The sequence below is a fragment of the Equus przewalskii genome, chromosome 9 (genome assembly GCF_037783145.1).
Source record: "Equus przewalskii isolate Varuska chromosome 9, EquPr2, whole genome shotgun sequence".
Classification (NCBI taxonomy): Eukaryota; Metazoa; Chordata; class Mammalia; order Perissodactyla; family Equidae; genus Equus; species Equus przewalskii.
The window spans coordinates 15,934,174-15,959,753 of NC_091839.1; the positions used below are offsets into that span (position 1 = coordinate 15,934,174).

Consider the following 25,580-nt stretch of genomic DNA (forward strand, 5'->3'; position numbering starts at 1 on the left):
AGGGTGGCGGAGGAGAGGGAGGTGTGGGGAATGGGTGCGGGTGGCATTGGGACCTGTGTGTGTTTCTGGGCCCGTCTGTGCCTGGGAGGCAGCTTGGGGTTCAGGCTCAGGAAGAAGTCCCGACCTCCCTAAAGCAATGAGAGTGGGGAGCAATGGTAGTGAGCAGCCCGTCCCCAAAGGAGTCCATGCAGAGAGGCACAGACGTCGTTGGCTGTGTGGTGGAGAGGAGGTGTTTGCAGCAGGGTTCATTGCCCCAGGGGACCCCGACCTGCTGTGAGTGACTCGTGGGTCGACTTGGTGCTGATTTCTGCCCTCTGCCCGGAAACCTCTGGGTTCTGAGCTGTGACGTGGCTTCTGAGCTGGGATCTCGGGGGTCTTGGTTCAGGGTTTGGGTCTCTGGGTTCTGGGCACCAGGGAGGACAGAGTGCTGGGAGCTGGGGGAGTGGTTGGGTCATGAGGGAGGCAGAGAGGAAGGGAGGCAGGTGGCAGGACACAGGGTCACAGTGAGTGCATCTTTATTGGAGGGGGAGGCAGGGGGTTTCTGACTGGAGGGGGCAGGCAGGGCCTCAGTCTTGGTAGTGTGGCCAAGTCTGGATGATTTCATAGAGCCGGTCACCTGGAGAGAGTGTGTCCTGCACGTCCCGGTGTCCTTTGACCTCATACTTGGGAGTCAGGGCGCCCCGAGCCACACCACAAGCCAGCAGACTCTGGGCTGCCCTGAGGGCTCGTTGCGGGGGTGCCCGATCTGGGGAGGCAGAGGCAGGAGTCAGGCTGGGCCCTGGACGGGCAGAGGTCCAGGGGGCAGTGGTTCCCATGGTGCCCTCCCAGCTGGCCCTCTAGGGCCCAGATCGGTCTCTGCCACTCCCTAGCCGTGGCTCCACCTCTCTGTGCCTCAGTTTCCTCACTGTGACAGGACAGAATCATGGCAGCTGGCCCCAGGGCTGTGGGACGATAACATGTCACTTTGTGCACAGAGGAAGCCCTCAGCAAGGGTCGGCTGTCAAGATCCTTGCTGAGCCTCCTTTCTCGGCCCCAGACCTCGGGCTCCTGCCCACAGGGTAGTGGCCATTCACCCTGTGCTCCTTCGGGTCCGTGGATGGGCCCAAGACCCTGGTACAGATGACCGAATCCTCCCCAGGACCGCGGGCTGGAAACGGTCATGTCCAGAGGGGACAATGAGGCTCCGAAAAGCAGGTCACTAGCCCGAGGTCACAGAGCTTGTAGGTGGCAGAGCCTCTGAACCACCACCCACCACGCCCTGCGGTCCCCCAGGCCCATGTCCGCGCCTGTCCCGACGGCTGGACAGTCACTTACCCATGTAGTTACCCATGAAGCTGATGCCGATGGACTTGGAGTTCCAGCCTCCTCCTGCGTGGGCGCCCTGAATGTCCCAGCCCCGGCCCTCATACACAAGCCCATCTTCTCCGATCAGGAAGCTGTGGGGTGGGGGGTTGAGGAGTGAGGAGGGGTTTCCTGGGGAAGGAGCCCCTGTCCCTCCTCCACTCAGCAACCCTGAGTCACTACTGCCTCTATTCTGCGGATGGAGAATCAGAGAGGTGCAGAGCTGCCCACGGTCACACAGCGGGTCAGGGGCAGAGCCAGGATTTTCACCCAGGTCCCCGTGACTCCCACCCACACGGTCTGACTCCTTGCTCTCTCCTGCCTCCCTGGAGAATCTGTCCTGCTCTCGATGAGTCCTCACATGCGGTCCTCCGAGGCAGGCCCTGTGTCATCCCCACTTTAAGCTGAGGAAGCAGAGACGTAGGAAGAGAAGTGATTTGCCCGAGGTCACGCCCCGTGACCCCTGCCTCTCAGAACTCGCCACCAAGGAGCTCTTCCACCGTCACCCGAGCCCCTTCCTACTTCCTGCTCCGTGCTGGAGTGCCCTGAGTGACGGGATCAGGGACTCAAGGGCTGGCACCACAAGCCGACCAAACCCTGGAGCCCCAGCATCCGCCTGTGAGCTTTCCAGACCCCGCAGCCGACCCTTAAGACCCCTCGTCCCCCTGGTCTCGGTGGAGCGGGTCTGCCTGGCATGTGGATGAGCCAGAGGAGCAGCACGTGAGCCGCAGTGTCTGCTTCCCCAGCCCCGGCCCCCAGGGTCCCCAGTGATGCACAGAATGTCAGAACTTTCCCCTCTGGGTCCTAAACCTGCCTCTTCAGAAGCCAGACTCTCAGAATCTGGCTGTGAAGAGACTAGAAATGCCACAGTGATGTCCCCAGCCCCGCCCCGCCTCCCCCACCCCCCCGGACTGGGTGGTCACCGCCCTGCTACAGCCGCAGCCCCTGGAAGGCATCTCTGCTCCCTGTGCATTTCTTCACGGAGGCATCTCCCCGAAACCTCAGCCCCACAGCAGGAGGCACGGTCAGGGGCTCATTCTACAGGTGAGGAAACTGAGGCTCAGAGAGGATGTGATGTGACGAGTGAGGGGATTCAGAACGTTAGAGTCAGACTCTTGAGTCCTAAAACCTGAGTGCTGACTTGTCTGCTTTTCTGTGACACGACTGAGGTCAGAGGCTGCGGCACAGGCTTGGCTCTGCTGACTTCATGAGGGCGCTCCTTCCACTGCTGGGCTCCCGTCCCTCCCGCCTTCCCAGTGCAGAGCCATGTCCTCCCCATGCCCCACTACGCCCTCTGACCCCTCCTCATGCTATCCCTTCTCCCAGCCTCCTCCAGCCATCCTGGCCTCTGTCCCTCAGCCTCAGGGCCTTTGCCCCGCTGTGCCCCCAGCTCACTGCACTCTTCCCTCAGCTCCCCCATCCTCTTCCTTTTTATTGTCACTCCTGTCACCCTGTGAATCCATCCGGTTGACTCTGCTTGTTTCTGCCTGCTGGTGTTGAAATCCCTTTGGGCTGCATTCCTACCGTTCGAGGCTGTGTCCCCATGCCAGCATCCGGCACTCGGCCTGACACATAGAAGGTGCCAATGGCAATAGTCCGTGCATCTGGGGCCCAGACTCTGTGCCAGGCGGTGTCCTAGGAGTCTTGCCCGCAGTGGCGGTTGGCGATCACGTGGGCACCATCCGCTGACTGTGCACAGGAGGAGGACACTGCAGCTCAGAGGCTGAGTGACCGGCCTGGGTCTCCGCCGTCAGCAGGGGAGCTGGGACAGGGACCCAGCCCCGCGCTCACCCAGCCTGCTGTCTGCCTCCCAGCACAGGCGCAGACAGTCTAACGGGACTCCAGGGTGGAGGGCACCTTGGTGCGTGTTGGCAAAGTCTGTCCTTCCCCGGGGAGCAGAGCTGGCCGTCAGCCCCTTCCCCTCCTCCAGCATTTTCGTGCTGCCTGCACGTGCCCAGCCCTAGGCGGTGACCCCGGAGAAACGAAGCTGCCGGGGGCGTCAGCCCGGCGGCTCTAGAACGGGTCCCCCGTGTCTCCGGGGCCTGCACACCTTCCCCTCCTCCGGCCTCCCCTCCGCACTCACTTGTAGGCCACGTCGCACCAGCCCAGAGTCCCCTTGTGGTAGTTCTGCACGTTCTGGACCTGCTTCAGGCAGGAGTCCGGTGTGTCGCAGGGGCTGCCCGCCGTGTGTGACACCACCACGTAGCTCTTGGGCAGGCTTAGCTTCCGGTCGCAGTTGGACGCCAGGCCCCTCCACTCTCTCCGGGGCACGATGGGGCCACAGCAGTCCGAAGCTTTTTGAGCCGCTCCGTGTCTGAGGAGGGTGAACAGGGCCCAGGCGAGCAGAGCGCAGCGGAGAGACATGGCTGGCGGGGTGCACAGGGACGTCTAGGAGCTCGCGGTTGGCCAGGCCGCCTTTATATGCTGGGGCGGAGCGGCAGGAAAGGCCTTGCTTCACACCCTGGCAGGACTTCCCGGACAGGTCATAGTGGACCCAAGAATCTGCTTCCTCCTCTGGCAGGACCGCAAGCGGATGCGGTGTGGTTGGTCCAGGTGAGGTGGGGCGGGGGAGCCCACGACAAAGTCGGGTGCCCCTCATCCAGCCATCAGCGGGGGTGGGGTTGGTGCACACAGGCCCCTGGGCGCCCACCCTGCGGTTTCTGGCCGACCAGCGCCTGGATCCCTTCCCCCGGGCGGCCTCTGGCAACAGGAACCTCACAGCAGAGAAAGGGCCGGGCCTCATCTCCCTCCGCCCACGGGGACTGAGGTCACCAGAGTCCCGGTTTTAAACTCTCCTCCCAGGTCCCAACGCCATGTCCCTGACTCTTTGAGCAGACTGCAGAGCCGAGCCCTGGGAAGCCCGCTCCACGGTTGGGGAGCCTGAGGCCCAGAGAGGGGACGTCGGTGCTGAGACATGGGAGATGGTGGCACCTGGTGGTCGGAGCCTGATTCAGGGCCGGGCTGCCTGGGACTGAATTCCGGCCCCATTCTAGGGTGTGAGCTGGGGCCAGTGACCTAACCAATCTGTGCCTCAGTTTCCCCACTGCAAAATGGGAGGATAATGGAAAGTCCCTGACTCGCAGGTCGGTGTGGGATCAAATGGGCTGAAAGGGTGGAGCACTGAGACGTCGGCTCCTGCTGCCCCACAAGCGCCCCAGGACAGGGACTGAGACCTGCCCTTGGTGTGAGCCACGTGCTTTCCGTGGGGGCCACTGGCAGCTCCATTGTGCACAGGAGGGGACTGAGGTTCAGAGAGGGACAGCCATCTGCCCAGGGCCACTCAGGGGCTTGGGGTCAGCTGTTGGGGCAGAAGGCTTTCCTGGGGCCCCTGCCCTGCCCGGGCGTTCCTCCTGCCTCCTCAGCACCTGGTGCGCTCAGGGCGGACGGCCCAGTTTGTTCTCCCTCCTTTCCTTCTGCTTCAGTGGATTAAACAGATTACAAAAGTATCACGTGCCGGCTGTGAGTAGTCGAATCGACGGGAAACGTTAATCACCTGTGTCCACTCGGTCCAGCCCCGCCCCCTGAGGTCCCCGTGGAGGCCAGCGTGGGGTTTCCTTCCCCGGTATTCTCCGCGCGCAGGTGGATCACGCTCACACTCACGGTGTCATGGCACAGCGCAGCGGGCAGCTCCAGCACCTTCCGCGAGTCATCTCCTCACGAGCTCCCACAGGCCTGTGCGGGAGACGTGTCATTAACCTGCTCTTACCACCGAGGAAACTGAGGCCCGAGGGTTATCACACACGGGGAGAAGGTGGTGACGTCGGCTCAGCCACAGGCTTCCGGGCTCCAGAGATTAAGTTCTAAGCCATATTCTGCTTCCCACAAACACACGTAAGGGCACATGTTTAAAAATAAGTTCAATTTGCCCTCTGCCACCTAATATTTCATGTGCATCTCTCCAGGTCTATACATCGAATTCTAATTTATTTTTACTAATAGTTGCATACTATTTCCTGATACAGGGTCACCATTTTGACATAATCTTTTCTTTTTCTGAAGCTTTCCAGTTCTTTTCCCCAATGCTGCACAAAATATTATCACACATACAGCCCGACACACTGGAGCTTTTATAAATTATAAATGCAGACTCTCTGTGTGAAAGCTGTAACAGTCCGTACTTCTACAGGAACGGAGCTTCCACTCCCCCCAGAAGGGGGTGTTCTCACTTCCTAAACGTATGGATATAAAGTGACATTTCTGTGTCACTTTAATTGGTGTTTTTATGACCACTCAGGAGGTTGAGCATTTTTCTATGTTTGCTGCCCATTTGGATTTGTCACTTGGATCTGTTTTCTGTCAATTGCCTGTTCATCTCCGTCGCCCATTTAAAAAAAATGGGTTGTTTGTCTTTTATTATCAATTTCAAAGTGAAGAAAAAAACCCATAATGGGACTGTTGTGTTGTTGAGTGTGTACATTTCGTGTCTCTCAGTCCTTTTTAAAAGCAGGAAAGAAGAACATACATACAGAAAAGTGGACAAAGGCACTTTTATAGAGTTGCTAGAATTAATAAATGGACTTTATGGAAGTCTTAGAATAGAGTGGAGAGCTCCATTCATTTTCACACCGTGAATACACCACGCATCCAGCACCCGGATCAGGAAATAGAGCCACGTTTTAAATTTGATTAGATATTGCCCAATGCCATTCCAAAAGAGTTTCAGTTTTTCTTTTCCCCTTTAATGTAATCAGTTTTAAAATGCTTTACCAATCCAAGGACTGGTCCCTCCTTATTGTTTTATCCATATTTCCTGAAACATCAGACCCGTGATTGTCCTTTTGCATATTTATGGCTGTTCCCATCCTTCCTCTGTGAACTGTCTGTCCATCTCTTTTAGCCACTTTCCTGTTAGGTTGTTGTATATGGGGGATGTTAACCCCATGTCTGTCAAATATGCTGCAAATGTTTTCCTCAATCTATCCAAAAATATTATTTTTCCTTTTATGTTTTCTGCATTTCCTGTCTCGGAGAAGATCTTTCCACACCAAGATTATAAAACATCTTCTATTAAAAAATGTTATCTCGTGTTTTGCTTTCAATCCTTTACCTTTGCCGGAATTTACAATAGCTATGGTGTGAGGTAGGGGTCTAAATCTGTTTCTAAATGGTGAACCACTTGTCCCAGCACCATTTATTAAATAGTTAGAGCTGGTTTTAAATTTTAGCCCTGACACTTATTAGCTGGATGACCTTGGGCAATTGGGCAGCATTTGACACCACTGACCACTTCCTTCATCTCGAAATGCTCCCTTCCCTGAGCTTCTGTTTCATAAGACCGTCTTGATTGTCCTTCTGCTTCTCTGGCTGGGCTTTTCTTCTCCCTTTCAGACTCATTTTTCCCTCCATGACCATTGTGCTACAGGTGATCTTATCCAGATAATGGCCTCAGCCACCAAATGTACCAAAATGTATTTATCCAACATCTATATATTTTTATAGAGTTCAAAGATGTTTTAATGTTATGACAAATGTTCACAATATAATGTTAAGGGAAACAAACCAGGATACAAAAATGTACATACACCATGAAGCAGCTTTCTAAAGATGTGGCCGTGTGCTCACGTTCGGTTTTTGTTGAGGCCACTGGAGAGTGACCAGTTTGTTCCACTCGAGAAACTTGGGCGACAGGGCCATTTTTTAAAAATATCAATTATTTTTTAAATTGATTCATAATAATTTACATAATGCGAGATTTCAGTTGTACATTATTTCTTGTCCGTCACCACATAAGTGCTCCCCTTCACCCCCTGTGCCACTCCCCACCCCCCTTCCCTTGGTAACCACTGAGCTGTTTTCTTTGTCCGTGTGCTTGTTTATATTCCACATAGGAGTGAAATCATCTGGTGTTTGTCTGTCTCGGTCTGCCTTATTTCGCTTAGCATAATTCCCTCCAGGTCCTTCCATGTTATTGCAAATGGGATGAATTTGTCTTTTTTTCTGGCTGAGCAGTGTTCCATTGTATATATACACCACACCTTCTTTATCTAGTCATCAGCCGATGGCACTTGGGTTGCTTCCATGTCTTGGCTGTTGTGAATAGTGCTGCAATGAATATAGGGGTGCATATGTTACTTTGGATTGTTGATTTCAAGTTGTTTGGGTAGATACCCAGTAGTGGGATGGCTGGTATGGTATTTCTATTTTTAGTTTTTTGAGGAATCTCCATACTGATTTCCATAGTGGCTGCACCAGTTTGCATTCCCAGACAAGCACCATTTAACTCATACATCTTGGGCTGCTTTTTGTTCATAGCTGAGATTTTAATTTTTTTCCCCTCAAACAGCACCCAAAACAATGCTCAGTTCATAGCAGGTGCTCAATCAATAGTAACAGAATGATTGAATGAATATCCCAGCCACGCCCAAGTCGTGTCGCTGCCCCCTCGTCAACATCTTATGGCTGAGACCACTCCTGTCTGTTCCTCTCTCTGCACTCTGGTCCAGTCAGCATCTCGTCGCACCTGCTTGTTGCTCCCACCTCCTCAGTCACATCCCAAGATGCACCTGGACCCCTGTGAGGACAAAGCTCAGATAAAAAGTGAACCAGTTTTCCATGGCTTCTCATGACTCTCAGGGGGAGTCCCAAGCTCATCACCGAGGCCGCCAGCACCGGCCGCCTCCACCCCAGCCTCACCTCGCTCTCTCCCGAGACCCTCTTCCTGAGTCCCCAGCCACCCTGCCTTTCTTGCTGCCCTTGAAGATGCTTTGACTTCCTTGACCCCAGGGGACTTTGGGCACACTCTGTACAGTTTTAAATAGAGGAACCTTCAGAAATTCAGCAACTTTGTACCTTCGCTTGGAGATTACAAAACACTCAGCTAGGCTTTTGTAAAAAGACAGGCATGTTTACACCTCAGCTTCCTTAATGATACTAAAAATATACCCATTAACCAGGTGGGGTGAAGGCTTCCCTTGTTAGAATTTTATTAATTCTGTCTCTTGTCAGCCTAATATGGAGACACGCCCTTGAGAGAATTTCCTGCAACTTGAATCTGTAATTGTTATACTGCCTTTCAGCCTGAGGCTGTGTTACTTGCCTCCTTTTTGGATAGGAGGAAATTAGATTTGCTCCCTGTGTGTTTTAGGAAGTTGAATTTTTAAAGATTTAACTTACCAACTCCCTTTATTTGGTCTTGTTATAATTATCTCAGCCAGTATAAGAAGTCCCCAGATTCTCTTGCAGTTAGCAGAAAACACTTGTTTTCTTTGTTGGATCAACAATGACAGAAGTCAAAATAGTGGCGATCGTGACAAGGACAAGTTTAAACACAGGGTAGAATTGTGATTTTTTTTCCTGGATGTTCCCAAACCGGGAATGCTCACCTCCCTCCCTCGACCCATCCTAATGGTTACTTAGTATTCATCTTCAGTGTCACCTTCTCAGGGTGACACCTCATTCTGGTATCTCAGTGTAGGACAGATCTCACTATTTGCTTTCCCCACGCTATTTCCTTTCCTCTCCTTCTTCGTATTGATCACAGCTCTGGGTGTGAACTTACCTGGGCAATTCTTTGATTAATTTCTCTCTCTCCCACTAAGCATGGAAGTCTATACGTAGGGTCATCGTTTAATGTATTGTGCAAACCACAATCCTTGAGGGTGAAAGAGGTAGCTGGTGATAATCATGCTGGGTCAATAGGCACACACCGGAGTGTCCCAAATAGTCCAGCTGTATAATTGCCCCGTTTAAAGACAAAGAAAGGACCATTGCTTTCCCCTCTCAGTCACCACTGTGTACCCTGTATAGCATGTGGTTGGTGATAAATCCCTGTGAACATCACACATTGAGCCACCCTTGGCTTCTCTGTCTGTGAAATGGATTGAAGGGCGGTCCCCCCCACCTCATAGGGCTGTTGTAAGTGTCAGGGCTGCCCTCATGTGTGTGTTCCTGGATGACGGGACAGACGGACGCCTACACACCCTGCTGCTAAATATTTAAAACTTATACATCAAGTTAAAAGCTGCTAAATAAAATATGATTTAGCCTCTTCACGAGAACACCGTCAAAGGGCAAAATGGAAAGATCTCTGCAAGGCGGCAGTCCCCAGCGATTGACTGGGACAGGGCCATTTCCAGTGTGACTCCTTCTCTGCAGAGACAGTGGCTGCTCTGGGGAGCTGGGTGGGAGGAGGAGAGAGTGCAGCTCGCTCCCTCACGGGCTGAATCCAGCTTCTGTCAGTGATTGGGGAAACTCGGGCGATACACATGCATTTTTCCTTCCTCTCTACTGGGGGAGGGGACCGTTCTACCACTGCTCCTCCCCCACCCCACCCAGGACTTCCTGTAGGTAGCTCTCCCTTCACCTGGGCTAACTCAGGCGACCTCCCTTCACAAGGTGCTCCCCGCCCCCACCCTGTAGCCAACACCCCTTTAAGTTCCTCTGAAGAACCGAAGGCTGGAAGGCCCCTTTGGAATTAGAATTCTCAGAGCCCTTGGAATTCTGCCCCGGAACATGGAGGCTGCTGGAGAGCAGGCCACAGGCTCCGGCCTCGCAGCCACCCTTCTGCTTTTCTAAGCTCCCTCCCCAGCCCACCACGGGGCCCCCTGTGCGCCCCGCTTGCTTGGCCCAGTTCTGCCCGCAGCCGCAGCGACAGGGGCCCCTCGGGTTGAGGGGGGCACGCCTGACCCCTTGCACCCCTGACTCACGGAAGAGGCCCCTGAGGGTTCTGGGAGGAGGCGAGGGCGGCCTGTTCAGGGAATTCTGGGGTCTTGAGGTCCCGGGGCATGTCCAGAGGTGGGGACCCATCTTGCTCCTGGGGATCCCTTGCCCTTTGGGGAGAGACTCCAGCTTGAGTCTAATGGCAGCGTTGACGCTAACTCCATCCCGCATAATTTCTTGAGCACCTGCTGCGTGCCCCACCTACTTGTAGGTGCTGGGGATTCAGCCCTGAACAAAACAGGGCTCGTGGGGAGGACGGGCAGAAAATAAAGAAACTAATAACTATTTTTTTTTTGATAGGTATAGTACGTGTCACGTGGGTGACGCGATTAGTGTGGTGCCTGACAGGTACCAGGTGCGCGGGAGCATCACCCTCAGCTCCGACCTTGGGGAGGACACGCCCCCCTTCTCCGCGGTTCCCCCTTCCGCCGCCAGAGGGCGCAGGTCCCCTCCATCCTCCCCGCTCCCCGCGCTCCCTCTCTGGTCCGGTGGTCACAGGGCGGCCTGGGCCGCGCAGGGTCCTGTTCTGTGACTGACCAGGGGCCCTGCCTCTCCCGCGGGGTGGGTTGCTCCTCATGACAGTAACAGCAACCGCACTATGGAGAATGAACAGCCGAGTTCCCGAGTGTATGTCGACGTCGAAGGTCACACAGCACCTCAGTCCTCAGATCCGGGTCTCCAGGCCCCATGAGCCAGGGTGCAGGGAGAGGAGGCCGTGGCGGCGGAGGGACCAGCGAGAGCAAAGGCGCGGAGGAGAGGAGAGGCAGGGGGACGTCGTGGAGCTACAGCGAAGGGTGATGCTGCTGGGGTGTGAAAACCAGGGCTGTGGGGGGGCAGGTCAGGGGAGCCGGACCACGCCGGGACTTAGCACAGGGAGGGTCTGACTCCAGGCCGTGGGCACTGGGGAGCCACGGAAGAGAGTGGAGGGAGGGGAGCGATGGGAGCCACTTTGCACTTTTGAGAAACCATCCTGGGAGCAGAGAGGGAGATGGAGTCGGGATGGACGACACTCTTAGAGGACGCCTCTAACCATGGAAGCTTCCGGAAGCCAGTTTTCAACCACGAGGGAAGCCACAGCTAGTGCGGTCAGCACTCCAGAAGGCAGAGAAGATGGAGAAAGTAAATCCGTGATATATCGCTGAGCCGCTGGAACTAGCCTCACGGAAGACCAGCCCCCTTACCAAATTCTTCTCCCCTTGGACTCTCTGTCAATTAGATTGATTCTCACTATTTCCTTGTTATGACCTCCCAGTTCATTAGGACTGTTGTGTTTCGTGTATCTTTGAAAGGCTGTGTAATATAATTGTTGTGATTGGCTGAAGAATGGTCCCCCCAAACACATCCACATCCTAGTCTCGCAACCTGTGCACGTTGCTTTATACGGCAGCACACCAACCCCAGAAAGGGACTCTGCAGACGCGATTGTGTGAGGGATCTTGAGATGCAGAGATGACTCTGGGTTACCCAGCTCGGCTCTAAGTACAGTCACATGTGCCCTCATGAGGGGAGCGGAGGGATGTTGGCCACAGACAGGAGAGAAGGTGACGTGAAGGCAGAGGCAGAGATGGGGCGAGGCAGCCACAAGCCAAGGAGACCAGCATCCAGCAGCAGCTGGAAGAGGGAGGGACCGAACTCTCCCCAAGAGCCTCCAGGGAGAGCGTGGTCCTGCCGGCACTTTCATTTTGGACGTGTGGCCTCCAGAACCGTGAGGGAGTAAATTTCTGCTGTTTTAAGCCATTGAGTTTGTGGTATTAAACTAAATACTGCAAGCTTAAGACTAAGGATGTCACGCTGGGTTGAAGAGAAAATAAGTCCAACTACATGTTGTTTATAAGAGACAGAATTTAAGTATTAGCACCTGGAGGGGCTGGCCCCGTGGCCGAGTGGTTAACTTCGTGCGCTTCGCTGCAGGCGGCCCAGTGTTTCATCGGTTCGAATCCTGAGTGCACACATGGCACTGCTCATCAGCCCATGCTGAGGCGGAGTCCCACATGTCACAACTAGAAGGACCCACAACTAAGAATATACAACTATGTACCGGGGGGCTTTGGGGAGAAAAAGGAAAAAAATAAAATCTTAAAAAAAAAAAATAAGCATTAGCACCTGGAAACGTCAGAAGTAACGGGATGGAATAATACACACCGTACACTCCTTCACCGAATAAAGCGGGGGTAGTCGTATTAGCGTTAGACAGAGTCGAATTCAAGGCAAGAAGAACAAACAGGAATTAAAGGAGATATTTCCTCATGGACAGAAGAGCCAACCCAACAGGAAGACGCCACGGTCCTGACCCGCCCACCCCGTAGCGTAGCTTTAAAATACCTACATCGAAAAATGGGAGAATTTGAGGGAGAAATAGATAAATCCACTATCACAGTGGGAGACTTTCTCTCTTGATAGCTGAGAGGACAAGCAGAAGTAATTGGAAAGGACATTGAAGATTCAAACAACATAATTATCAACAAGACCTCATTGATGTAACTAGAACAGTGTACCACCCGTGACCAACTCCTTTCCAAATACACGCGGAATTCTCACCAAAATCAACCTTATGCCAGGCCACAAGGAAGTCCTCAAAAGTTTCAAAAGATTAAAGTCACTTATAGCAATATGTTCTCTGAGCATAACAGAATCAAGCTGTAAATCAGTAGTAAAAAGGAAATGGGAAAATCCATAATTGCCTGGAAATTAAGTAACACATTTCTAGAGAATCCATAGGTCTGAAATTTAGCAAATGTTTTGAATTGAATGAAAAGGACGATATGACACGAGAGAACGTGTGGGATACACCTACAGCAGCGCTTAGGGGAAATTTTGTGGCTTTAAATGCATATATTAGAAAGGAATGCATACATTAGAAAATTGATTCTTGATGCTCCATGTCAAGAAGGTGGAAAAAGAGGATGGAATTAAACTTAAGCGTCTTGTTCATCTATTGCTGGATGGCAGTTAGTGGCTTCAAACAGCACGCATGATCCTCCGCAGTTTCTTCGGGCCGGGAATCCGGGCACAAATTCGCGGGCTCCGATCCAGACTCGCTCACGAGGCTGCAACCGAGGTGCAGAGGGAAATACCTTCCATCAGCCCTGCGTGGGCTTCTGAGCGTTTCTCGACCTTTCTACGGATGTGCTTCTTCCCACTTCCGGCTGTCTCTCGGGGAGTCAGTCTTCGGGGCCTGTGCCCTCCCTCGATGCTGCAGAGCCGGGCCGGGCGCGGGCACCCCTTCCGCTGCGGGTGCCGCGCGCGCTGTGGGTGCTGCGGTTTCTCCAGGAGCCTGCGGGGCCGGGTCTGCTCTGCGCACGCGCACTAGGCTCCTGCGAAGGCTCGCTCTCCCCGCCCTGGGGGGCCGCACAGGGAGCCGGCCTGGGGGCGGGCTTGTGTGGGGGTGAGGTGCACGAATGTCGGGGGTGCCGCGGGCCAGTTGGGGGCATCCGCAGGTCCTATAGGAGTCCTCACTGGCTCACGGGTGGCCTTCTGATGGCGTGTGCGCACGGTCAGTGGGATCTGCCTCCTTTTCCTCCATTCTGCGCGGAGCCCGGGCTGCTGTTCTCCCGGCGCCCACCGTCCGGCCCGCGCAGCTCACGGCTCCGCGCTCTGGATGCGGAGAGAGACGCGGGCCTGCGCGGCGGAGTCCGGCTCGGCTGGGGCGGCAGGCGCTCAGCACCCCCTCTCTCTGTAAGGGAGCGCAAGGGGGGCCATCGTGTGAGCTAGAGGGCCCGGCCCCTGCTCTGTGTGACCCCTCCTGCTCCGCATGTGCTCTGAGAAAGTCCCATTCTCTCCTGATTCATGGCCTCTGCTGACGGATGTACTCCCCGATAGCTTGATAAATCAAAACTTTGTTCTAGGAGTTTCTCTCCAGGAACAGGCTGACCACAGGCGGGAAACACACCTACAAGCTGTCCATCACAGCGGAGAGGAGAATGGAGCCATGTGATGGCCGGAGCCTGGCACGCCTAGAGCGCGGCGTCCCTGGACCCCTCCTCGCTGCCCATTTCCCCTCTATAACTGCCTCAAGCTTCTGTAATCCTCGAAGATGGGTTTTTGAGACACTACTCACCCGTCTTCCCATTTGCCGGCTAATCTAATCTAATTAAACTTCCTTTCTGGATCCCTGACTCATTGTGATTAATTGGCTCAGATCGAGGGGAGCAGAGCCAGCCCATTGCTGGATATCAATGCTGGTGACCCAGATGGGACCACAGCCTCTGCCGGTGGCTCGTCGACTTGGAGGAAGCTGTTTGGGGATTTTTCCCCACAGCTGCTGGCAGCTTTTTCTTTTCCTTTTTTCTGCCCAGGGGATTTCCCTTGTGGCTGCCTCACTGGCCGACTGCCTCGGGCAAAGAATGACTGATCCTAAGCTGAGGAGCTTGCGTCTGCAGCCAGGGGAGGCATCCGGCCTCCACCTCCCAGGTACTATATCCCTTTTTCCTTGTCTGGGGGCCTTGGTCAGGCCAAGGTCCATCTGGTTCAGGCGCCATCGTTTAGGGATAAGGTACAGACTGCCTAGGATATCGTCTGGAGGACTAGTCTCTGGCTTTGCTGTGCTGCGCACGCCTGGCCGTGAGGTCTGTTCTCCTGAGTGTGTGTGTTGCTCCGCCAGTCTGTGCGCCAGTGTCTCTCTGTGTCAGGATCCCACAGCGGACTCCTGGGGCTCGTTCCGTCCTCTGTGGGGACGTGAAGTCTGCGACCTTTTCCGTCAAGGTCAAGCCAGAATTGCACATCTCAGTGGGGGCTGCTGTTTGTGTGTCAGCCCGTGGAGGAGCCTGAGAGCGCGGCCTGACCGTCTTTCCCTCTGTCTGTCTTGTCCGGCGCCTTCTTTGCTGTCATTGTGTGGAGGTCAGGTGTGGCCTCAAAGTGAGCCGGACTTGGACTTCCTGCCAAACAGGAGATTTAAGGACCTTCTGCCAGGCACCTGACCCCCACAATGGTGGTGGGAGATTAGGTCTTTGCCTGCCTCAAACCCTTCCCTCTGGCCTCTTTGGCTTGTGTCGCCCTGGGGGGGGACTGTGTGCTGGGGCGCAGTGGGACGTGGCTGTGTGCCAGTTTTCCTCCCTGGCTCCACTCTGTCCGTCCCCCAGACCCCAAAATGAAAAGGCCCGCTAGGGTGCATGCTGGCCACTTGGGCTGGTTTCACTTATGAGCCCGTGACCAAGAAAAGAGTGATCTTTCCTGCAATGTAGCCTCAGTACACGCTGGGCCCAGGAGGACAGGGGCCCCCACACGGGTCGCTCAGTTATGACACCATGTTGCAGCTGGAATTGTCCTGCAAGCAGGAAGGAAAGGAAGGTGCGATCCCCTATATTCAAGCCTTCGTGCTGCTGTATGTGGACCAGGGGACAGGGACAATGGACGAGGAGTCCCCGCCCCTCGCGTCCTCCCTTTTTCCAGGCGCACCGCTCGCCCAGGGGAAGATGCCTGAGGGATCGCCAGGGCTGAGAGAGGGACTCTCTCCTTCTCAAACCCAGCAAGGGACAAAAGTCGGTCAGGGGGCCCTCCCCGGGGCGGGTCAATTTCCACTGCGACAGTATCCCACAGACATAATTGGGCAAGGGCAACTGGCCAGCTTCGTTTGCCTACAGTCTGCTTTCTCCACCTTGGATCTTTCAGTTGGAGAAATTTTATTTGCCTGAATGCCCTGGTCTCCTCTTGGGACGAAACCTTCTATGTAAACTGAATGCTCAAGTGACCTTTGCTCCAGGCCAAGTAGAGGTGGAAGTGCCATGAGAACAATCATCCTTACGGTTCCAGATGGTTCTGCTCGATGTTCAAACACCACCGCTGGACCCACTGCCACCTGAGCTCCTCAAGGAGGTGAGACCGGACGCATGGGCGGAGGGGAAAGCTGGGAAAGCACACACTGTTCAGCCAGTACACACAGCCTGAAGCAATATCTGCGGAGACAGGAGGCTCAGAAGGGCGTCCAGCCAGCGCTGCAGAAATTCCTGGCTGCGGCCTTAATCAGACCTCCCCAGTCGCCATGTGATCCTCCTATTCTCCTGGTCGAGAAACCCAATTCAGAGGAACAGCGGTTTCTTCAGGGCCTTCGTGCCGTAAATGAGGTGGTTCAGGACCTGCACCCTGTGGTGCCCAGCCCTTCCCCTTGCTACTCGACATTTCGGGGGAATTTGGCTGGTTTTCAGTTTTGGACTTAAAGGGCGCATTCCTCTGCATACGCTCACAGAAGAATCGCAACAACTTTGTGCCTTTGAATGGTGTGACCCAGACCCTCCGGCCGCTCAGCCATGTTGTTGGACAGCGCTCCCCCAGCACTTCAAAACTCCCCGCGCAGTTAGGGGAGGCCCTCGCTGCAGACTTGAGCCGGTTAAATCACAAGAAGGATGGCTGTGACAGTACGGGGATGACTTGCTCATCGCGAGCCCCACTTAGGAGAACTTCCTGCCAACACAACCAAGACCTTGATCATTGGGCTGAATGTGGCTATCAGGCCTCACAAAAGAAAGCACAGATCTGCAAACAAAAAGTTACGCACTTAGGGTTGACCTTATCAAAAGTCCAAAGGGACCTGCTGCCAGACAGAGAGACAGCCATAGCGTGCCCGACCCTCCCACCACCCGGTGACAGCTGCAGGGATTCTGGGCAGGGCTGGTTTCTGTCGCATCTGGATCCCTAACTGTGGTCTCATGGGAAAGGCCCTCTATGAGGCTGTAAAAGGGCTCGACCGGGAGCCACTAGGATGGACAAAGGAATGTCAGGTGGCCTTTGATGCCATCAAGGCACAGTTAATTTCAGCCCCAGCCTTGGGGCTTCCTAACCTGGACAAGCCCTCCAGCCTGTAAGCATGTGAAAGGCAGGGAATAAGCTCGAGGGTATTAACTCAAAACCTGGGCGTGACCCCCCCCCCGCCCCCCCCCCCCCGGCCAGTGGACTATTTTTGCAAGCAATTGGATCAGACTGTCCAAGGCTGGCCCCCTGCCTCAGGGCGGTGGCTGCTGCTTGTGACATCCTGCAGGAAGCTGGAAAATTCACCCTGGGCCAAGCGACTACGGTATCTGCGCCACAGCAAGTACTCACAGTATCAGAACAGAAAGGGGGACACCAGCTCCCTGCAGGACGGATGGGCAGGTCCCAGGCCCTCCTTCTGGACGATCCCAATGTACGGATGCAAGTGTCGTCCTCCCCAAGCCCAGCCACCTTCTCCCTAAGGAGAGTCAGGAGCTTCAGAACATGACCGCTCACGAGTCATGGAGACGGCGCATTCTAGCCGACCTGATTTGTTGGCCTGTCCACTGGAAGAGCTGGACCTGGAACTCTGCACAGATGGCAGCAGCTTCACGGATCAAGGTAAGAGGCGCGTACACGGGGTCAGAACTTTACAAGAGACTGTAGAGGGTAAAGCCCCTCCCCCAGAGACGCGGGCTCCAGAGGCGGAAATCTTTGCCCCCCTCTGTCTGCACATCCAGTAAATATACGCAGATTCCTGCTGTGCCTGTGCTGTAGTTCATGCTCACGGGCCCACCTGGAAGGAGAGGGAACTCCCAACAGCAGGGACAGAGGAGACCAGACACGCCCTGAAACGCTAGAGCTGCTTGGTGCGGTTCACGACCCTTATCGGGCAGCCATCACGCGTTGCCCTGGCCACCAGGGGGACAATACACCTGTTGCCCAAGGAGACAGACTGGCTGGCCAAGCGGCCAAACGGGCTGCTAGCACAGACACCCCTGCCGTGGCGGGATCCCACTGCCACAGCTGGAGCTCGCTGCCCACAAGCCGATGTATTCTGAAAAGGATGAGGAAGGGGCTGAAGGATGGGGATGCGACACTGAACGCCCGGGAGGCAGGAAGCGGGGTGCCCGCGGGGTGGTCCTAATACCTGAGGCCCTCTTATACCCCATCCTGAGACGAGGACATGAGAGCATGGCTGTGGAAGAGATGCTGCCCTCCAGTGGGTCCAGAAGTGCATCATAGGGCCCCACCTGCAAAAGGCCATACGACAGGTGAGCAAAAACTGCATAATCTGTGCAAAGAACAACCCAAGACCGCTCTGGTCCCCCGCACCTCAGCCCCCGACATGAAGGAATTGGCCTTCTGAAGCCTGGCAAATGGACTTTGGCCAGATGCCCCGGGCAGCTGGGAACTTTAGGTTTTTGTTAGTGTCTGTGGACACCTTTGCCGGGTGGATAGAAGCCTTTGCCACCAGGACTGAGAAAGCACCAGAAGTCACTTGCACGATGCTGAGAAATCATCGCTAGGTTTGTCTGCCTTAGGCCTTGCAGAGCGATAACGGACCAGCTTTTGTCTCCCAAATGATGCAGCAAGTGTCCAGAAGCTTAGCCGTCTGATGGACGCTACTCTCAGCTTGGAGACCCCAGGCATCTGGAAAGACGAGAAGATGAACCAGTGCAGAATCTGTCAGGAAGCACAGCTAACTTGGCGTGAGGCACTGCCCCCAGCCCTGCCGCGGGTTCCAGGAGCTCCCCATCGGTCCTTTCAAAATTCCATATGGGAGACCCGTTCAGGCATCTTCCCCTGGGACTGATCTCTGCATGTTTTAAGGGACGTCACGATTGCTAATTACGTTAAATCATTAAGCTCGGCATTAACTTCTGTCCATGAATTTGCTTATCTGTCTGACGTCCCTCCACATGCCTTCCGACCTGATGATCATGTTTCACTGAAAACTTGGAAAGACCAGGGACTCGAAAACCAGTCGTCACCCAAATGGACGGGCCCTTTGAGATTCTTCTCACCACTCACTCCTCCATAGAGCTGGGACCCAAAAAACCCACATGCTGTCCTGATATATGGCCTCTGCTTACGCATGGACTCCCCAAGAGCTTAATAAATTAAAACTTTGTTCTATTAGCTTCTTTCCAGGAACAGGCTGACCACACGCGAGAAACACACCTACAAGGTGTCCATTGCAGCTGACAGAAGAATGGAACAGTGTGATGCCTGGAGCCCAGCATCCCTGGACCCCTCCTCGTGGCCCATTTTCCCTCTCTAACTGCCTCAAGATTCTGGAGTCCTTGCAGATGGCTTTTTGAGACATTAGTCACCTGTCTTCTGATCTGCCAGCTGATCTACTCTAATTAGACTTCCTCTCTCGATCCCTAACTCACTGTGATTCATTGGCTCAGATGACGGCAAGCAGAGCGAGCCCATTGCTTGGTATGAACTTTCCTCTGAGGGAGAAGTCAGGGGCCAAGGAGGCCTCTCTTGGCGCTGAGCTGTGCCGCCTTGGGGCGGGGGTGTCTGTCTAAAGTGAAGCTGTTCTCTTACCCTCGTCAGGGCTTCCAGTCTCAGATTGTTTTGCCCCAGTGCTGTCCTGGAACTTCTCTGCTGGACTCCTTGACTCCCACGAGGGTCCTCTCCTCCACAGGTGACCGTTATTTCACTCTACAGAAACAGAAACCAGTTTAAGAGGCAAAGCGTTTATTTGGGATCAAAGAATTGCAATTGGGGAGCAGAGATTCAGGGAGAAACCCAAAGAGCGTCCCGATTACAGGAGAGGGCTGAGGGCTTTTATGGGGAGAAGGGAGGAAGATGAAGCAAATTGTATTAGGGAAGAGTTCATTGGTGCGGGTTGAGGTGAGGCTAGGTGTGTACCTCGTAGACTGGCTTGAGATTTAGTCATCAGGCAAGAGGCTAGGCTGGTACCCCATGGATGGTGAGCGATTCAGCCATCAGCAAAGTCCAGTTCCATCACTTCTCACAGACAGGATGTTCTTGTCCTTGCTGACTTCTTGGGATGTTGGCGGTTTGGTCCAGTTTGGAAGATAAAGAAAACAAGATGTGGAAGGACATTCCTCTGAAGTGGCTGCTCTGGCTCTGTTTTAATATGGCTCCACTCTTGTCATCTTTCACAGTCATAAGCAGCGCCTTTGGGTGTGGACGATAGGAAATTCTTACGCTGTCACATTGGTAACGTCACTCTCCATCTTTCCTCAAATTTCCCCCTTTTATAAGGATAACAGTTATATTGGATTAGAGCCCACACAAGTGACCTCATCTTTTTTAAAAAACAGTTTTATTTAGGTGTAATTGATATAGAGAACTAACGACCTCATCTTAACTTGATCATCGGCAAAGACCCTGTTAGCAAACAAGGTCACATTCACAGGTATTGGGGGTTAGGTCTTCACAATTTTGGGGGCCACAGTTCAACCCATGACGACACCTCCCTGCTCTTGACACTTTTTCAGGTTACAGCGTTGCTGGTCCAGCCTGACCTGCTGACTCTGCCCACTACACGGTGGCTTTTGCAACTGTCTTCAGTCTGACGATGAAGCACTTTTCACTGCAAACTCACTCAACAGTGGACTGACAGTCCAGGTGGGCCTTCCCTCCCTGTGGTCCACGGGCCTGCGGTGTGCTAAGTGCTGAAACAGCTTTCAAAACCAGCTCTGAAAGAGTCCCCACTCACCCCCCTCAACTTCTCCTAGCGTCTACACCTGAGGAAGACAGATTGACCACTGAAAGCAGCAGTTCCCAGAAAGGGGTCATCTCTCCTTGGCCATTTCCTGGACAATGATCACGACAAAATGGTGGGGGATTATGGGCTGTAAAGTCTTGGGGGGTCCCCGAGACCACCCTCGGGTTGGACAATTTGCTAGAAGGACTCACAGAACTCATGGAAAGCTGTTCCACTCACAGTTATGGTTTATTACAGAAAAAGGAACAGATTAAAATCAGCCAGGGGATGAGGCGCATGGGGCAGAGTCCAGCAGAGACCAGGCGTGAGCGTCCAGTTGTCTCTCCCCGTGGAGTCGTGAACAATGCTAACCCTTCCAGCAAGGATGTGTGACGACGATCACGGAGTATTTCCAACCAGCTCACCTGAGCCTTAGTGTCCAGAGTTTTTACTGACACTTGGTCACATAGACATGATTGACAGCCTGTGTGGCTGACCTCGGCCTTCAGCCCCTCTGGAGGCTGAGCAGATACCATTGGCCCAGAGCCACCACTGTAAATCATTGTCCCCATAGACTATCTGGCCCATCCCAAAGCCCCCAGGTAAACAAAGATGCTCTTATCAGGCAGGACAGCCCAAAGGCTTAAATATCACGTCCCAGGAGCCAGGCAAGGGGCAGACCTGTCTCTGGGTGAAGTTAATTCTTTACTATACATGGGGGTTATACAGACCTATTTGACAATTCAGAATCCCACCTTGACCAGGCCTGGGCATGATGCGTCTTCGTTTCCCCTACTAACATTTCCAGGCCGGCCTGGTTGGTTCATCCTCTGGCACAGCCCACAGGAGCCTTGGAGATTCCAAGTTAATTCTGGTTCAGCCCCCTGGCTTCTCTCGTTGGGTTGATATGGTCCTAGATCACAAAGATAATGGCCGCTTGGTTGAGTACACTGCTTGCTGAGTTACCCCCTTTGTGGTCACATGGGTGGCAAGGGAGGAAATACAATGAGTTTCGAAAAATGTAAAAATCACCTTGTTCCACTCACACCTGACTCTTCTGGGTGAAAGGTCTGGGTGCAAATAGGGGATGGACAGAACAAAGGGTGAAGTTATAGCTCCTGGAGGGGACACACTGACTTTGTGGCCGTGCAGGGGCAACAATAACCTCAGTGCTTGGGGAGGGAACACCACAGGCCCCCGAGCACAGTACTCAAGGGGAAAACAGTGAGTGCTCCCTTTGTCCCCTGGATTCAGCACTGCCGCCTGAGTCCAGAAACAGCTGCTGCTGACACTCAGGTCTGCTGCTGGGTGTCATCCTCACCTGTCTGCTGTGAAAACAGGAAACCCGTGTGGGTATGCCGTCCACAGCGCCTCCCTCCTATGTGCGCAGAGACACACACTGACAAACCTCGATTCAGGCTGACTGACTCAGTTCGTGTGCCTCCCCCGGCACCTGGTCATCCTTGGGCTGTGCCATGTACGGCAACTGAGGCTGCACCTGCTTGGTGCCACTGCCCATGTGCCTCAGCCAAATCTGTGGCTGGTGATCCAAGGTGGGTTTCACAACAAATCCTGAGCTGGGGTGCTCTGTGTCCCTTCAGGTTACATGTTCGTATGTGGGGGAAGATGGGCCACAAAGTTTCTATCCACTGAGGCTGGAGGTTTCTTTTTCGGCCCATCTATCGCTCCCTGTAATTATCGGCAATGTCACCAAAGATCCGCAGGTCCGTCTAAACTCGCTTGCTTGGGTTGTAGACACATCCTGGCTGCATAAAATAAGACCCACTGTTCCCCCCGCGACGTGGTCACAGTTGTCTGACGCTGGACCACGGGGAGCATCATTGAGGTCAATCCTGCAGGCTGGACTCGTGTTGCTTCCTGGAGTTCTGTTGATGGTTGTCTCCATTAAATACTGGATGAGACAAATTGAAGAGACTGGGTCCCAGCATCTATCAGTCAGACTAATCAGAGTGGCCAGTGGAGCGGCATGCTCATGTGAAAATTCAAGTCTGGCCAAAAATGTGTCATGCCAAGGGGTTCATTGTCGAGAGAGGCAACCTGCAATAGGAATGGAGCCTCCCTGTGTATTCTCACGGGCATGACTAGAATCTTTGTCCTGACTGCTCTTGGTCCAGGCCATTTCTTAGGGTTATGTTTACAGCAAGCAGCCTTGAAGGGTGAGTTAACATTTCCCCCAAGATCCAGCAGGCTCCCTACTGCTTCTGTAAAAGTGGAGGATTCCCCAAGCTCTGTGTTCTCCAGGGGGAAATAGCCCTAATGCATGTGTGGTGTGAGACTCTGGCTCCCTCTGCATCAACCCCACTGTTTTGGGGGGAAAAGAGGAAAGAAAACACATATGCTAATGCTCCTACTTTTGATGCGCTGTGAGTACCAAAGTCCTTTGTCTCTGACCTGGTATTTTGTGTCTTCTGCCAACATTTATGAGACAGTTTCAGAATAATTTGTTGGCCTGTAAATGGAGTAAATTCCCAGACCCTGACAGTTCTACTGGTGAATTCTATGAAATATTCAAAGAAGAAATAACCACCTCATACAAGCTTTTTCAGAGAATAGAGGTAGGGCATACTTCCTAAGTTATGTTATGAGGCCAGCATAATCCAGATACCAAAACCAGAAAAAAAGATATTACAGAAAAAGAAAAAATAACAGACCAAGAACCCTCACAAAAATAGAGGCAAAAATTCCTAACAAAGTATGAAGAAACAGAACCCACCGATGTATACCATGACCATATAAGGTTTAACCCAGCAGCACAGGTGTGCTTGACCTTCAAAAGTCAATCAGTGTAGCACCAGTGTCCGCGCCTTGTGTCTGAGAGCAGCCCGTGGCAGCTCTGAGCGGGAGAGGCGGGTTTGGATCCCCACCATAGCTGTCAGTTTCAGCTACTTGAAGTCTGTGCGTGCCCAGCAACAGCATTCTCACTCCTAAAGGGATTAATATGCAGATCTGGCAGAGGATGATAATTAAGTGGAGATCAAGTAACTTTGCCAACTACAGTTAATTGTTCAAAGTTCCTGAGCAGACAGACGTTGAAGATGGACCTCCCGGGAGGAAGATGCACCCACACGCGTAAAGACAGAAGGAGGGACTGGGAATGTGGCCACACTACGAAAAACAGCAGGAAACACAATGGAACCCGACAATTTTAAGGACATGATAACAACTAGAAGGAAAACTCATAAAACCAAATGACAAATGTTGGAAAGGGTGTGGAGAACAGGGAACCCTTATGTGCTACTGGTGGGAATGCAAACTGGTGCAGCCACTATGGAAAACAGCACGGAGATTTATCAAAATATTAAAAATAGAAATACCATATGACCCAGCCATCCCACTACTGGGTATCTATCCAGAGAACTTGAAATCAACGATCCAAAGAGATTTATGCACCCCTATGTTCATTGCAGTATTATTCACAATAGGCAAGATGTGGAAGCAACCCAAGTGCCCTTCTACGGATGAATGGATAATGAAGATGTGGTATATACATACAATGAAATATGCTCAGCCATAAAAGAGACGAAACTGTCCCATTTGCAACAACATGGATAGACCTTGACGGTATGATGTTAAGCGAAATAAGCCAGACAGAGAAAGACAAATACTACATGATTTCACTCATATGTGGAAGATAAACAAACACATGGACAACGAGACAGATTTGTGGTTACCAGAGGGGAAGGGGTTTAGGGGTGGGTGAAAGGGGTTAATGGGTACATAAGTACGGCAACAGACAAAAAGTAGACTTCTGGAGGTGAGCACAATGAAGTCTATTCAGAAATTGATAAATAATAATGTACACCGGAAACTACACAATGTTATAGACCATTATGACCTCAATAAAATTACTGGAAAAAAAAATTTCATGAAACTCCAAAAAAAAAAAAAACCCTCAGAAAATCAGTATTGAGAAGAGTGAACCATTAAATTTTCACTAGTCAATTGGTAGCACAGATTCTCTAGTAAATTAGCAGCTACATGAGATATTCTTTTTATGCATCCATCTCCAGAATTAGGTGACAGATGCACCCGGCAAGAAAATACCAATGCACGGGAAGAAGGTGTGGCCTGGCGAGCAGAAGTTCTGTAGCAGCAGAAAGTAGCAGATGGAGAACAGAGAGCAGCAAAAAACAGAAGAAAATGGAAAAGGAAGCTCAGGAGGAAGGAAAAAGGAACAATCGAAACTGACCTGAAACTTTCATAAAGCGTCCTCAAAACGTCCTAGCGCCAGTGGGAGGAATCTGAGCTCCACACCCAAACAACATTTGTGTGTATTTAAGAGTGTTTTCAGAATGCAAACCTTGATTTTCATGCACTCATCGGGCCACCCAGCATTCCCCCAAAGTACCTTGAACTCTTAGGGATCGCGACTCAGAAGAACAAAGGACTTACAAGACAATATGTTTTTCAACATGCTGCAAATATAAGACAATTGTTTGCAGAAGAGATATTATCCCAAGTGGAACATGCCGGTACCTCTTCAAGCTGGTGTTTCTAGCTTATGAAATGGGTTCAAAAAATTTTATGGTGGGTAAATCCACTGGCATCTGTTATGCTTTCCTTCAATGTGCGTAATGATAAAATAAATAATTTTAAATACTTTTTGTTTCCATGATTATGGAGAGACCTAAGGGACTGCATGGGACATAGGGAAGGACTCCGATACCTAGTAGGAATCGGTGGGCGGGGCCGGTGGAGAGATGGCAGGGCTGGAGGCGGCCGCAGGAGGCTGGGCCTGCAGATGGGGACAGGAGAGGGGCGGGGCCTCAGCGTCTAGTGGAGCGAGAGGGCGGGGCCCGGGAGATGGGGCTCTGGTTGAGGTCAGCTGGCGTTTATGGGGGTGGGTAGTGGAAAATTGGGAAGGGTTTCCGGGGCGCTGGGGGAAACCTCAGGAAGAAGGGTCCAATGCAAGGGGGTGCTAGGATGTAGAGAAGTGACAGGTTCCTTTTGGGGGCTCTGTGGGGCTCCGAGAGGGGCGCAGCCTGAGAGACGGTGTCTATGAGGGTGGTGTGCAAGGGCGCGAATGGCTAGGAGATGATGGGGGGCTGGACCTGAAGGTTCGGAGACGGTTCGATCCAGGAAGGGGCTTGGGATACGAGTGTCCTGGCCGGCGGGAAACCGACAGTGCGTCCTGGGCTGCAGGAGACGGACTCCGCCGGTGGGACCGCCCGCGGATCGGGCCTCGTCG

At 53.1% G+C, this 25,580-nt stretch overlaps 1 protein-coding gene and 4 long non-coding RNA genes across 6 annotated transcripts; 2 read left to right on the forward strand and 3 right to left on the reverse strand.

The window, feature by feature from the left end:
• Positions 1-498: 498 nt before the first annotated feature.
• On the reverse strand, positions 499-4,023 carry LOC139085490 (peptidoglycan recognition protein 1-like). Its single transcript, XM_070633038.1, has 3 exons — positions 3,425-4,023; positions 1,315-1,436; positions 499-745 (listed from the first exon to the last, which is right to left on the reverse strand). The coding sequence occupies exons 1-3, from the start codon at positions 3,703-3,705 to the stop codon at positions 567-569; spliced, it is 582 nt and encodes a 193-aa protein (XP_070489139.1). The 5' UTR covers positions 3,706-4,023; the 3' UTR covers positions 499-566.
• Positions 3,756-4,787, forward strand: LOC139085492 (uncharacterized). Of its 2 annotated transcripts, none has more exons than XR_011543828.1 (2): positions 3,756-3,894; positions 4,177-4,787. It is a non-coding gene; the product is annotated as an uncharacterized lncRNA (long non-coding RNA). The 2 variants fall into 2 exon arrangements; XR_011543829.1 differs by having other exon boundaries at positions 3,807-3,894; positions 4,144-4,787.
• An 8,312-nt stretch (positions 4,788-13,099) lies between these two features.
• On the forward strand, positions 13,100-14,107 carry LOC139085496 (uncharacterized). The gene is made up of 2 exons (XR_011543833.1): positions 13,100-13,674; positions 13,845-14,107. It is a non-coding gene; the product is annotated as an uncharacterized lncRNA (long non-coding RNA).
• Positions 14,108-18,198: 4,091 nt separating this feature from the next.
• Positions 18,199-19,757, reverse strand: LOC103544993 (uncharacterized). The gene is made up of 3 exons (XR_011543826.1): positions 19,618-19,757; positions 19,240-19,356; positions 18,199-18,333 (listed from the first exon to the last, which is right to left on the reverse strand). It is a non-coding gene; the product is annotated as an uncharacterized lncRNA (long non-coding RNA).
• A 2,390-nt stretch (positions 19,758-22,147) lies between these two features.
• Positions 22,148-25,580, reverse strand: LOC139085493 (uncharacterized). Its single transcript, XR_011543830.1, has 3 exons — positions 25,444-25,580; positions 25,059-25,127; positions 22,148-22,283 (listed from the first exon to the last, which is right to left on the reverse strand). It is a non-coding gene; the product is annotated as an uncharacterized lncRNA (long non-coding RNA).